Source organism: Leptonychotes weddellii, chromosome 4 (genome assembly GCF_054177405.1).
Source record: "Leptonychotes weddellii isolate Sample4059 chromosome 4, ASM5417740v2, whole genome shotgun sequence".
In the NCBI taxonomy this organism is placed as follows: Eukaryota; Metazoa; Chordata; class Mammalia; order Carnivora; family Phocidae; genus Leptonychotes; species Leptonychotes weddellii.
In genome coordinates, this window is record NC_138372.1 from 11569169 (window position 1) to 11582921 (window position 13753).

The following is a 13753-nucleotide window of genomic DNA, read 5'->3' on the forward strand; positions in this document are numbered from 1 at the left end:
GCAGACTTCCCACTGAGCAGGGAGCCCGATGCGGGGCTCGATCCCAGGACCCCGAGATCATGACCTGAGCTGAAGGCAGACGCTTAACCGACTGAGCCACCGGGGCGCCCCTGGAGATTTTAAACTTTTAAGACCACAACCCATAGACATGACGACAGGAGTGTCGTGTGCTTGGGGGTGAAGCTCATGAACTGAGGGCGGCGAGGGTTGAGGGGAAGGGCCTGGCCTGTCCACCTCTATCCGCCAGTGTGCTGAGGCTGGGTCGTCTAGTGGAGGCAGGGTCGCCAGAGTTATCGGGGAACAAAAAAGAAGATGAGGAAAGACCCACACGTATGCTGAAACATTATTTGTTGTTAATCTGAAATGGAATTTGCTGTGCGCTAGTTTCTCTGGCAGTAACCCTGGCAGTGGGGCCTCGGACACCGTAGGTGGAATCCGGGCTCCCCTGCCCCAGAGGACCTGGACACCCTTTACCCAGTGGGCCCCGCTTCCTATGTTTTGGTCATCCTCTGGGGGAGGCAGAGAGCAGAGAGGTCGTGAGTGAGGGCTTTTCACCAGCCCAGCCCTCCACTGACACTGTGCGCTTAGTTGAGCAACTTGCTGCTGTCTCTGCGGCTCAGCTTCATCACCCATAAACACGGGGACAGTAGTGCAGCCCTCTCGGCGGATGTTGCAAGGCTTAAATATACGGGCAGCCCTGGCGTGTGGTAATCAATTGCTCAATGAATGGGAGCTATTATTGCTGTGGGTGTTGCAGGACGGCCCCGTGTGCTCTGCTCTGAGCCCCGGGCAGAGACCAAGGAGGCGTCCCTTCCTCCTTGAGCCTTTGTGTTCTTCTCCGAAGGGTGGGGGACCCACATAGTGAAGCCACCTTCGTTCGTGGTGCACGGTGGCTTCTCAGGTCTCCTGCCTCCTGGGCTTGCTGGGGTTGGCTCTCCCAGGGCTGGGGTGTAGCCTGGAACATCAAAGCCCAGTGTGGTCAGCTCTGCTCAGGCCACCTGTCCAGATAGGTGGCAAGGGCTCAGTTCAGCTCTCAATTATCCAGGGAGGGGCCTCCTGATTTTGCCTTCTGATAAGGAGCCATGTCTGGTTGCCTGGGTCTCAGGAGCACGAGAACAGGGCTGTGGGGGACAAGGGCATCTCCTGATGCATGACTGTGGCTTGGGTCCCAGGATGCTCCTTGCTCTGTCTCCTGCTGCCGTGGGCATTTTGTTACCCTTTTTCCTATTCACCAAAAAGTAAGAACAAAATGATTTTATGATTACGTCAACTCGGTCCTGTTCAACAAACATTTGACTTACTGTTCCAGTTATATCTGATGTTGTTGGCTAGTGTCATATGGTTGAAACAGGCTCTCTGCCATTTGCTGATTGTGTGAGAGCTTCCTGTTTTCTTACCAAGTAAGATTCAAATTCCCCCAAACACCTCTTCACGGTCCTATAGCTGCCAGCCTCCTTGCTCGTGTCTTCGGCTCACCTGGGTCACATGCTACGTGTTCTCCACTCCTGCTGTGGCCGCAGCCTGGGACACCAGCCCCGCTGTGAGCCTGTCAGACCTTTACTCATCCTGCGAGGCTCTGTGCAGGGGTGGCCCCTGCCAGCGTGAGCACCCGGCTGTCACTGGGCACGGCTCAGGCCCTGGGGTTCGAGCCTCATCTCTCTTGCCTGCCTCACCTGCAGTGAGCTCCTTGACACTGAGGGGCCGTGTCTTACTCCTCTCTGAACCTCCTGGCCCCGGGGCTGCTGGGAACAGTCCCCTGGATGCGGGAGTGACGGTGACCATATCCATCGACGTCCCTCCTGTACACAGCCTGTGGCCAGTTGCTCCGAGGGCCAGGCCTGTGACTGGGAAGGCCCGTGCATCTCCTTAAGCGTCTGCCTTCAGGCCCTGGGCTGCGCTCTGACTCAAGGCAGTAATCATAATAATCATAAGCATAACAAAGATAATGGTAATGATGTTGTGGTCCTGACAATGGGCTGGACTATTACCAGCAGTGAGCCTCACACCAGGCACTCTACATAGGTCGGTTCATTCGGCCCTCCTGTCAGGTGTCCGGCCTCCCCACCAGCCTGAGAGCTGGTCGCTGTTCTTGTCCTTGTTGTAGGTCAGGAAGCTGCAGCCTGGGGGATACAGTGACCCCGTGTTCATCTGGTCAGCGTCTAGGAGAGCTGGGGTTGGAGCCTGGTGGTCTGACTGTGACACGCTAGTCACCACGGGATACTGGCCGGGCGCACAGTGTCCCCGCTGGGACTCCGGCGGATTCAAGTGGGAGGGGCCAAGGGCACTGAGGGTCAGGGTGGGTCTATATCTGGTAGCCCAAAATAGTGGGCGGGGACTTTGTAGTCATTCATTCCAGCATTTTTAAACTTTTGTTTTACTTTATTTTTTTTAAAGATTTATTTATTTGAGAGAGAGAGAGTGCGCGCACGTGAGAGTGAGTGCGGGGGGAGGGGCAGAGGGAGAGGGAGAGAAGCAGACTCCCTGCTGAGATCACGCCCTGAGCCGAAACCAAGAGTTGGATGTTTAACCGACTGAGCCACCTAGGCTCCCCAGTATTTTGAACTTTTAAAACCATAACCCATAGGGGCTCCTGGGTGGCTCAGTCGGTTAAGCATCTGCCTTTGGCTCAGGTCATGATCTCAAGGTCCTGGGATCAAGTCCCACATCAGGCTCCCTGCTCAGCGGGGAGCCTGCTTCTCCCTCTGCCTGCCGCTCCCCCTGCTTGTGCTCTCTCTCTCTCTGTCAAATGGATGAATGAAATCTTTAAAAAATAAAATAAAAAAGTAAAACCACAACCCATAGGCATGAGAACAGGAATGTGTGTGTGTGTGTGTGTTCAGCAGACTTATTGTATGCCTACCGTGTGCTGGGCACTATAGCAGATGCTGGGGATATAATAGTGAGCAAAACAGACTAGAATCCCTCATGAGCTTACGTTCTAGTTAGGACACAGTAAAATGAATGAAAGCATGGAACATCACTGCTGACAAGGGCCATAGAGAAAAGTAAACCAGGCAAGGCCATCAGGGAGTCCTAGGGTGTCTCTATGGGCAGTTTTGGTCATGGCAGCCTCATCTGGAGATGACCTGGAGTAAAGACCTGAAGGAGGTGAGAGCAGGAGAAGACACCTGGGGAAGAACATTCTGGACCCCAGGATGGAAAGTGCAAAGGTCCTGAGGCTAGAGCACATCTGGCACATTCACGGTGCAGCAGGGAGACCAGTGTGCCTGCAGTGGAGTGAGTGAGGGGAGAGTGGTAGAAGATTCTACACCCCCTGTATGTGTGTGGATATGTATATGCAAACTGAAACAGAACTGTCAAAACCATATCAAAAGTAATACCAAATGTGGCTTTATTAATATATAATAAAATATTTAAAAATATCTCAAGTAATTCATTAATGAAACAAAATGCCACCTTGGTATCCCCTAATTGATTTTTTGACCCACCAGTGGGTTGAGGACTGTCATTTGAAAACCATTAATCCAGCTTCCAACTCAACCCCTGGATTTCCTTTATTAATTCATCATCTCGGGGCCCAGTGTCCAAGGGCTCAGCTAACTTCCCGAAGGCAACAGGGCTCAGTGAAGAATGTAGGATGGGAACAAAGACAAAACGGGTTCAGAGCCGGCTCCCCGCCTACTAGCCGTAGGACTGCGGGTGCATCATTTTGCTGCTCGAATCTCTGTGGTCTCGTCATGTCCAGTGGGGGTGGTCGTGAGGCTTACACCAGGAGCTGTGTGGGGCTCATTTCAGGCTCTCAGCCCGGGTTTGTGTCTCTGACCTGGGGAAGGAGCTTCCTCCACCGGCCACATCACTGCCTGGAGGAGTTCACCCCTGCTGATGTTGGCCTAAGCTGTCCCCAAAGCTCCCAGGAGGAGAGGGGGACCCCCACCTCAGAGGACCCTGTCTGGGGAGGGGGGAAGGCTGAGCTCTGGGCTTCAGCTGCACTCTAGCAGCTGGGGAAGGGGCTTTGTAAATTTGATACATTTGCACCTGGAATGTTCTCTGTAAAATCCCAGGTCCCTGTGGGGGAGGGATTGGATTTTTCTAGTCCAAGAGACTGCTAGAATTGGGTATGCCCATCCATCCGTCCTCTGCTGTTCCATCCAGCCGTCTGTCTACTCCATCCGCCTTCCTACCTGCCTACTCATCCTTCCACCTCTGAGCACCTGTTGGGGTTGAGCCCACAGACACGGGCTAGGCAGTCCTGTCTTCAAGGATTCTGGCTGGGAGGGGCCGCACTTACAACAGGTGTTCTTGTGTAATGTGTACCCACACCAGGCACTCGGCCAAGGGCTACACCTACCCTGGCGGCTCCCAGGTAGGGGTGATTTTGTCCCCCAGGGGACATTGAGCAATGTCTGGAGACATTTGTGGTTGTCACAACTGGAGGGTAGTACCCGCTTCTAACGGGTAGAGGCCAGGGATGCTTCCATACATCCTGCAGGGCCCCCACCACGAAGACCCCGGGGCCCCAGAGTCAACAGTGGCAGGGCCGGGAAACCCTGACCTACTTCCCAGTTCACGTTCACCTTGGCCTTGTGGGGTGGGTGCTGTTTTTATTCTCCAGTTTATGGAGGGAGAAACCAAGCTTCCAAGAGGTGGAGAGACTTGCTCAGAACCACACAGCGGGTAGGGGGCCCAGATGGGACCAAAGCGCATGCTCTACATCCTGTGGCGTGAGCTACAGCAGGACTGGAGGGGTGGTCAGCTTTGCAAACTTTTTTATTTTTTTATTTTTTGAGAGAGAGAGAATGAGAGACAGAGAGCATGAGAGGGAGGAGGGTCAGAGGGCGAAGCAGACTCCCTGCCGAGCGGGGAGCCTGATGCGGGACTCGATCCCGGGACTCCAGGATCATGACCTGAGCCGAAGGCAGTCGCTTAACCAACTGAGCCACCCAGGCGCCCTTTGCAAACTTTTTTTTAAAAGACTTTATTTATTTATTCGAGAGAAAGAGAGAGAGTGCATGAGCATGAGTGAACATGAGCGGGGAGGAGTGGGGAGGAGCCAGGACGAGCCGGGAGGAGGGGCAGGGGGAGAGGAGAGGAGGGGCAGGGGGACAAGCAGACTCTCTGTTGAGCAGGGCTCAATCCCAGGACCCCGGGATCATGACCTGAGCCAGAAGCAGACACTTAACTGACTGAGCCACCCAGGCGCCCCAGCTTTGCAGACTTTTAAAACCAACCCACATTGTCCTTTGGTTTTGGAGAGAGTTGGCATGAAGTAGGGGAATGGCATAGTGAACCCCTGAGGTTCTGTCCAGCTCCAGGCTCGAGGAAGGAAGTCCTCCGGGGAAGAAGATGGGGGACCTCAACTTGGTGAAGTGGGTTTAGAGGTGAGAGCCTGTTAAACTCTTTAGGGCAGAGAATCCAGTCCTTTTCTTACTTAACAGAAGTTGCTGAGTTTCTACCGCGGGCCAGGCCATGACCCGTCCCCTTAAAGGGGACAGTAGAAAGGACTCTTAGGCATCTGAGATCGGCCAGGGAAGACAAACCAGCACAAAACACATCTTTGCAGGTTATACCGGGATGGAGGTAGAAAACAAGGGGCTGAGACAGAGGGTGGCCATCGTGGGGGCGGGGCTCTGCTTCACTTGAGCTTTGATGGACGGCAGGAGGGCATGTCCGTGAAGGGGATCTGGGGGAGCAGGCTCCTCGTCCTGCCCCAGCAGGTCTGCACTCTGGTCCCTGTAAGCTGGTTTCCTTTGGGCTCCAGACACCCAGGCAGCTGCGCTTTATGTGGCTGTGCCGTGTGCAGGACAAGCGTGTGTGGGAAAGGCACATGGGCACACGCACAGGGAGCGACACACGGAGGTGTGTGCCCACACGCACATGCCCAGATGCAGTTAAAAGCCCCCTGCTAACAAAATGGGGAAATCGGAAACAACATGATAGATGTACGTTCAAGCGCAGCTGTGCGCCCGTTCACCGTTTAGGCTTTGCGCCCTCCTCTCTGTCCACTGCTCACCTGCTTACAGCCCTCACCAACCACGGGTCACCTCTTGAGCACAGGGAGGCCAGCTGGCCCGGGCAGGGTCTACTCGAGGCCCTGGGAACTGCCCTCGTGCCCTCTCTCAGGCCCGCAGAAGCTCCCCCGCTGTAGCCATCTTCCTTGACCAAGCCCTAGACCCAGCGGCTGTTAACTCCTCCTCCCTTCCAGGAGATCAGCTGGTTCTGGGAGGCCCCGGCCCCTCCCCCGAGGCGGAGGACGACCCTGGAGAGGCTTTTGAGTTTGAGGACAGTGATGATGACAAGGACACCAGCGCTGGCCTGGGTGTCCCAGGCGTGGCTTCAGAGAAGGACATCGATGATGCCCCACTGATCCACTTGGACTCCGCCCCCATCACTGGTAAGGTGTTTTTGGGAGCCTTGGGTCCTCCCATTTCCGGGCCTCTGGGGCTACAGAGAGCCGAGAAGCCTGGTGGAAGCTCTAGGCTCCCAGGGATGCCTCCCAGCTCCTCCACGATCCCCAGAAGCAGGAAGGGAAAAACCATTGAGAAGTTGCATTCCATGGCTTCCCTTGGGAACTGGAGATTCCAAGCATTCTTGCAGCATCTGGCGCACTTTGACACATTGGTCATGGAAGTGGTTGGCCCCTAGTTGGGCTTTGGAAACAGTTGCTGCCCGGGGCTTGTATCTCCGAAGCCCCTCTTTCCCAGCAGCTTCTCCCAGGGAGTCACACCAGCCAGAGAAGCCACCTCCCAGAGGTCCCGGTGGCCCTAGGGTTGGGAGTGCCCTGATAAGGCGGTGTTAAATGGCAGCTTCTGGGCTCTTGTATTGTGTCATCTGGGAGAGACTGGGGACCGGCCTAGCAGGAACTTCCTGCAGGCCTGGGGACAAGGGGCTCCTTGAGGAGCTGGGGGTGGGGGGCAGGCCCAGAGCAGGCAGGGCAGCTGGTTCTGGTCGGATTTGGGACGTGGGAGTGGAGGTGGTATAAGTAGGCTAGGTAGGGGAGCTTAATGACAGTGCAGTGGCGGGGGGAAGGGAGGCAGGACCCCAGCAGGCACCCAGGTTGGCCCAGGCCCCGTCTCTGGCACCCGAGGGAGGCTGGGAAAGGGGGCGGGGATGGACTGAGTCCATAGGGACCAGCCTCAGGCCTGACAGGCTCTCCTCTGCTCTCTTCCCACAGACCCAGACTCAGCAGCCTCCCCACCCCAGACACAGTAAGTGAGCCTTGTTCCTTTGCTTTGGTGGTTGGAGAAAGAGGAGACACTGGGCAGGAGGTATGGGGGAGGGTGGTGCTGTGCCCAGGACCGCTCGGACTTTGGCTGGGGATCCATCAGCCGTTCCCCTCTGTGGCCTCCCAAGCAGCTCGGGGGTGAGCTGCACATCTGGGGCTTGGGGGCCATAAAAGCAGAGGCCTCTTGGGGTTTGCTCACCGCTGCTTGCTGCCTGGCTTTGGGGACCTGGGTGCTTAGAGAGTCCTCCTCTAGGGGAATCCTTAGTGGTGGATCTAGGCCCTGGGGTCCTGGCTTTAAATACTGGCCACTCTGGCAGGGGGAGGGGTCTTCCTTTGTCTTTTGGTGTGCAGAGCCAGGGGGCCTGATTCTCAAGCGGGTGTCACCCAGCTGGAGAGCTCAGAGATGCAGCTTCCCTCCCTGGGCCCCTGGAGCCAAGACAGATCTGGATTCAAGGGCAGGAGTCCCTGTATTTGCCATCCGGAGTGGGTGGGCCCTGGGAGGGTTTCTGCAGGGCCAGAGGTAGGGATCGGCCTCTCCTCCCTGGTTGGGGACCTGAAATGAATCAGCGGCCCTGCACCTCTGCAGGGGAGTTCTCATCTCCCAGGGGTTAGAGCCCTCCAGGGTGGGCCAGGAAGGAAGCTAGCCAGAAATTCAGTCTAGTGGGGGATGCAGACACAGGAGAATGGCCCAGAGAAGAATGCTCAGGGAACTGGGACACCGATGGGAGGGGGCCCAGGCGGAGAGCTCAGGGAGAGGGGAGGCTCGGGGAGGAGCGGTTACTGGAGGAAGCTACTGGCAGAAGCAGGGGGCTGGGAAGGGGAGTGGGCCATGAGCAAGCGCACCACAAGCCTCGAGGCCACCCTCCTGGAGAACCCCATTGCCCACTCAGGGTCAGGATCTCGGCAGCCTGGCCCGTCCCTGCCCAGCTTCTCCCTGTAATTCCTGGAGGCCAGACTGGGTGTCTGGCTGGGGCTGGTGCAGTGCTGAGGTGGTGACTGGTGGCCCAGAGAGCTAGGGCCGTATACCATGTTGTTATCATCAGCCCGCTGGTCAAGTAGCTCAGAGAGTGTTTCCAGGAGAGGGGCCCAGCCTCTGCCTTGAACCCACTGCCCACTTACCTGTCCTCAGGCTCGCCCTGGGGCAGCCCCAGCCCCCTCGAACACCATCTCTTGGCAGCACCAGGGAGTGAGCTCTGGAGGCTCAAATCCCCACTTAGCTGGGTGGCTTTGGGCTGCCTGGGAACCTCTCTGAGCCCCAGTTTCCCTGTTTGTACGATGGAAGTAATACCATCTAGAGCATCCTGTGAATTAGGAGATGCTGGTCAAAGGATGTACCAGATATGCTCCCTGTCCTGTCCCGGCTGGGGGTTTCCAGTGATGGGGCGGGAGGGACGGAGACTGTGTGCTCAGAGCCTCCACCTCTCGGGCTGGGCCTGCGTTGCCGGGTGGGTCTCGCCAACATCTGGCTTGAATAAATGTCACTTTTGAGTTCCCTAACTGGGCCAACACTGGATCCTGGCAGGGGTCCTCAGGGGCCTCCCGGCCTGCCCTTAGTTTCACAGATGCGGAGATTGGGAGCAGGACTTGTCCAAGGCCACACTGTGAGATGCTGGCAGCCTCGGACTCCTCATCCAGTGCTCTCTGTGTGCTCCCAGCTGCACCCTCCTTTCTAGATCTCTGTTTACTTCAGTTCCAGCGCCTTCCCTGGGTGGTGATTTTCCGCTCTGGAACCCTCGGGGAGAAGAATCCATTCAGATCACCATCCTTCTCTTTGTTATCCAAGAGAAAGGGGAAAAAAATTGCTTTCCTTTTTTTTCTTTTTTTTTCGACTTTCCTAAAGGTAGTCACTAAGCAAACACTGCTTTGAAAAAGCAAACCACCCAGTGGAGGACATTTCACCAAATCTCCCTGCATTTCCTCCATGGCCCCTGCCCAGAGGTTTGGAAATGGCCCTGGGCTTTGCCTGGCTGCCTACCTGGCCTCTGGGGACTCTTGACGACAGAGTTAGAATAACTGCCCAGATCCTGGCAGAGCTGCAGCCCCCGGGTGACCTCACCCCCCTCAGGGTGCTCACCCCCAGCTAGGTAGGGAAGCAGGGCCAGTCCTCATCCCACGTCCCCGCTGGTGAGCCGCCAGGCAGGAGCGTGGTATGGAAGTGAGGGCTGGAGTCTAGGTCCTGGGACACCTGGGAATTTGGGCTCCGAGCCACATGGAGCTGGCTTCAAGTCTTTCTCTGCGTTAGCTGTGCATCTTTGAGCAAGTGGCTTCCTGTCCCGAGCCTCACTTCTGATCAGTGACATGGGGATAGTCAGTCTCCTTTCTTGCAGGCTTCTGCACCTGGGGGCTGGGTGTTTGACCACAGCACTGCCCTCCAGGGATGTGCTGGGGACTCCAGGTCCGGACCCAGAACCTCAGACTTTGGCTCATGGTTGGGGGGGGGTGGTGGTGGTGTGGCCGACTGCATATGGACAATCTGAGTGTGTGTGTGTTTACTGGTGTGAGCATTTTGCCTGCTAAGAGATTTACCTTTGCCTCCTAGTTCTTAGGAGAGTAGTTTGTAAACAGTAGGTTCCGGAGATCCCACCTGGGGAGCCAAGCAGAGTGTCCACAGCATGTGATTCTGGGCGAGGCCCCTTCCCATAAAATGGGAGCAGAGTAAAAACAGCCCCCTCCCCTCTGGGGGAAGGATGTGAAGGTGTGTCCCCCCCAACCCCCTCGCACAGGCCTGGGACGTGGGTATTTAGGGTGGGGGAGTGGGGTCTTACTTTTGCTGCTGGGTCCTCACGGCTTAGCACACTGCCCCCGGGGGGAGTACTGAAGGCATCGTGTTGCATGAATGACGGGCACAGGAGGCAACTTTCAGTGTCTCCATGAAGAGGAGGAGAAGGAGGAACAGTGTGGAAATGGGGTCTTGGAACCTGGGCTCTGAGTTTGGCTCCGACAGGGGCCGGGACGGAGGCCGGTGGGAGGCAGACTCCGAGTGGCCGGGTGGCCTGTCCCACCAAAGCTAAGTGCGCCACGCATATGATCTCCTCTCCCAGCACCGTAGCCCTAGGAGATGGGGTGATTGGTCTTGCCCACTTTTTCGAAGAGGACCCGAGGCTGGAATTGAAGTGGCTCAGCCGAGAATTTGTGGGGCTGGAGCGTGGCCCGTGGGCCCCCACAGCCGTCGACTGGAACCTGTGGGGTTGGCCGTGCCTGGTGGACTTGGAAGCGCATGCGCTCAAGCACCCTGCGCTCTCCCTGGGGGCGTCTGGCTGAAGAAGCTGCCCAGAGCACCAGTGGTTGCTGGAACAAGGGCGTGTGGGTCGCTGGCTTCCTGTGTTTTCCCTGGACTCAGGCCCGCACCTCTTCCCTCTGAGGGCACCGGCCCCCTCTGGAGTTGTTTGCTTTTCCTGCCCGGTTTTGCTGCCACCCCCACGGGGCCCCCTGCAGCCTTAGTATTTCCTGCTGGGTCGGGCTTCTGGCTCCTGTCTGGGCCGCAGGGATTCTTACTGGCTTCCGGGAGGTACCTGTCCTGCCCCATCCTGGGTATCCAGACAAGATGGACTGGTCAGAGTCTCTTACTTGGGCCTGGATTCTGGGGAAGCGGTTGGGCAGCTGGATTCCTGGAAGTGCCGAGAAGCCCCATCCTCCCCGGACACGTCAGGTACTGGGAGGGCCAGGCCCGGCTCAGGAAAGCAGCATTCGAACAGAATAGAAACAGGGTGCTAGAGGGCCTGTGGCTTCTGAGGAGCATGCAGGTCTTGGGGGGGACAGCTGGACAGACAGCCCCGGGGGAAGTTCTCCCTGGCAAAGTCAAGTCACTGGGTTGTTACTCAGGGCTTTCCAGATTGCTGAGCCCCAGTGTGGAGTTGTTTGTAATCCCAGGCTTGCCTTTAATCTCACTGTTTCTGCAAATCGGAGCATTTCCGGCCTCCTGTGTCCTGTCCTGAGGGGTCCATGTGGGACCCGAGGCCTGGCAGAGGTCAGCTCCCCGCCAGTGGATTCCCTCATAAGAGGGTTATGGGGACCAGGCCCTTCAACATTAGAGACCTCTCTCTCTGGCTCCTTGCTTGTCCCAAAATTGGAAACGCTGTATTTTTTTTGTTTTTGTTTTTCTTTCCTCTCCACCCCTGGCTACGAGGGGTTTCCACATCTGAGCTATGGCCTTTGGATCGCAGTATAAAAGGACCAGCACAAAAGTACCCAGTCTGAAAGCCACACAGTCTCTCCTGAGGAAGGTACCCATGTGCCCATTTGTTGCATTGAGTGCCCCGGTCTGGAATCTCGTGAAGTCCAGCCCTGGGTCTCTGTAGCCATAGGACGCGGCCTTATCCATCCCTCATCCCTAGGGCCTGGCACAAAGAAGGCCCACTACTAATAGTTTACGTGTGCAGGACTTTATAGTTTATGTGGTCCTTTCCCCACACATCACTGTGGTTCTCACAGCTGCAGTGGGCAGGAGAATGCCATGTCCTAATCCCCAGCACCTGGGAACATGTTACCTTCTGGGGAAAAGGGATTTGGCAGATTAAAGTTAAGGATCTGAGATGGGGAGATTCTCCTGGATTCTCCAGGTGGGCCCAGTGGAATCACGAGGGTCCTTATGAGACAGGCAGGAGGGCCCACGTCAGAGAGAGATCCAAAGATGCCACATTGATGGCTTTGGAGATGGAGGAGGGGCCGTAAGCCAAGGGATACAGGCTGCTTCCAGAGGCTGGAAAAAGCGAAGGGAATGGCTTCTCTCCAGCACCCCCAGAAGAGCAGAGCCCTGCTAACACCTTGCTTTTACCCAAGTGAAACCCATTTTAGACGTCTGATCTCTACAACTGTAAGATGGTACATCTGTGTTTTGGGGATTTGTCACAACAGCAAGAAGGAGACTAACACAGCTGGAAAGAGGGCGTTATTATCGGTCCCACTGTGCAGACCCAGAGGGGCACAGCCCCTGGCCCAGGGCTGGTGGCGCCTGAGCTCACAGCCAGAGGGCAGGGCTCTGTTTGCCTCCCCTGCAGCCCTCCCGGCCCTCCCAGGATGGTGCCGGGCCGCCCTTGGCCAGTAGTCCGCTGGCTGGCTGGGAGCCCCCTGCCTTTGACCTCCATCCTCTGTTATTCCATCCTACACACCTTTTTGGAGTACCTCTGATGCTCCAGGCCCCACAGTGACCCAGGCAGACCGTCCCTGCCCTTGGGGGAGGGGCACCGCCATTTTGTGCCTGGCTGTGTCATTTTTGTGGGCCCGGCCCCGTTCTACAAGTTCTACCTGCCTTATCTCGTTCATCCTCATGACACCCTCAGAGGCAGGCACTATGATAATGCCCATTTTACGGATGTGGAACCAGGTCAGATGGAACATGGCATCAGCCCCCTGTCGCCACACAGTTGAGGAGAGGCTGAACCCAGCCGGCTCGGCTTCCAGAACCGGTGTTTAACCTGCTGAGGTCTGCCGCACAGATCTGGTAGAGCTCTGATCTGAGCTCTGAGACCCAGGACCCCCTTATCTGCCTAACCCTCCACTTCCTCCCTGTAAAGTGGGAGACGGACCAGCTGCGGAAGCCATCGGGGGAGGAAATGAGACCCAGGGATCAGATGCCCGGCCAGAGAGCTGCTCTCCGTCGCTGTCCCTAAAGGGTGCTCGTGTGTCTGGGGTGACCCCAGGGCGCGCGGGACCCACGTTGGCCAGCACACTGCTTAACGTTTCCAGAGATGTGTGTGCTTCCTCTTTTTCTTTCTTATAATAGGCACACGTGTTGTAGAAAAATTAGAAAGTACAGAAGATGACAGACTAACTCGAGCTTCAATCCCACGACCGTGCATCCCTGCCCGGCTTCTGGGCTGAGCAGGTCTGCAGGTATACATCCTTTTTTTAATAGAACTGTGGTTTTAGTGCACATGCTGTTTCATGGCTCGTTTTCTGCCCTCATTGCAGATCGTGAGCATTTTCCAGTGAGAGCCTGTATCTTGTTCATCACCCCACATGGCTCTTGATTAGTGCGGGGTGCGGTGCCGGCCACCATCTGACCTGACCGCCGAGCCCAGGGCCCTCCAATGTCAGGGAGGTGTGCGTACCCTGGAGCAGAAGGCCGGAGGTGGGGTCCGGGTGGGCATCCGCAGCTGTGTGTCCAGAGGGCGTCCCCCGGGGGCCTTGACGCTCGCCCCACAGTGAGGACTGTGCAATGGATAGCAAGTCGGGGGGCCCTCCCCAGACTTCCCCTGGCGTCTCCTCACCACCCACTCAGGAAGTGGGTTTGTGACCATGTAGGGGGTGGCACAGGACAGACGGACTGCGTCCTGGCACCCTTCTGTAGGAGGCGGCCGGCCGGGCTAGGGCTGTGAGGAGGCGCATGTGTGCAGGCTGGGGGCGCTGCCGTGTGACCCCCGTCCGGTCTGGGACCCTGTAACTGGAGCAGGGATGGAGGGGAAGTAACATACCAGGAGCAGATATCAAGCACCAGACCCCTTGCTACGTATTTCCGTGCTTTCTTGAATTCCTCCTTACCAGCGCCCTGGGAGGGAGGCCTTGTTGCCCCATTTCGCAGGTAAGTTATCTTGTTAATCCTCACTGCAGGGAGCAGAAGCCGCTGTTCGC

The 13753-nt window shown here is 56.8% G+C and overlaps 1 protein-coding gene across 7 annotated transcripts in view; it reads left to right on the plus strand.

Annotated features, from left to right (window-relative positions):
* The window catches only part of ARHGEF10L (Rho guanine nucleotide exchange factor 10 like), a 160344-nt gene that overhangs the window by 52978 nt on the left and 93613 nt on the right, over positions 1 to 13753 (plus strand). For all 7 annotated transcript variants that reach the window (XR_014144693.1, XM_081817586.1, XM_081817583.1 and 4 more), the window contains exons 3-4: positions 6164 to 6352; positions 7133 to 7166. Coding sequence is in view for 6 of the 7 variants with exons in the window: in XM_081817586.1 (XP_081673712.1) it covers positions 6164 to 6352; positions 7133 to 7166 (223 nt within the window). In the remaining variant the exon portion in view is untranslated. The remainder of the gene's footprint in view (positions 1 to 6163; positions 6353 to 7132; positions 7167 to 13753) is intronic.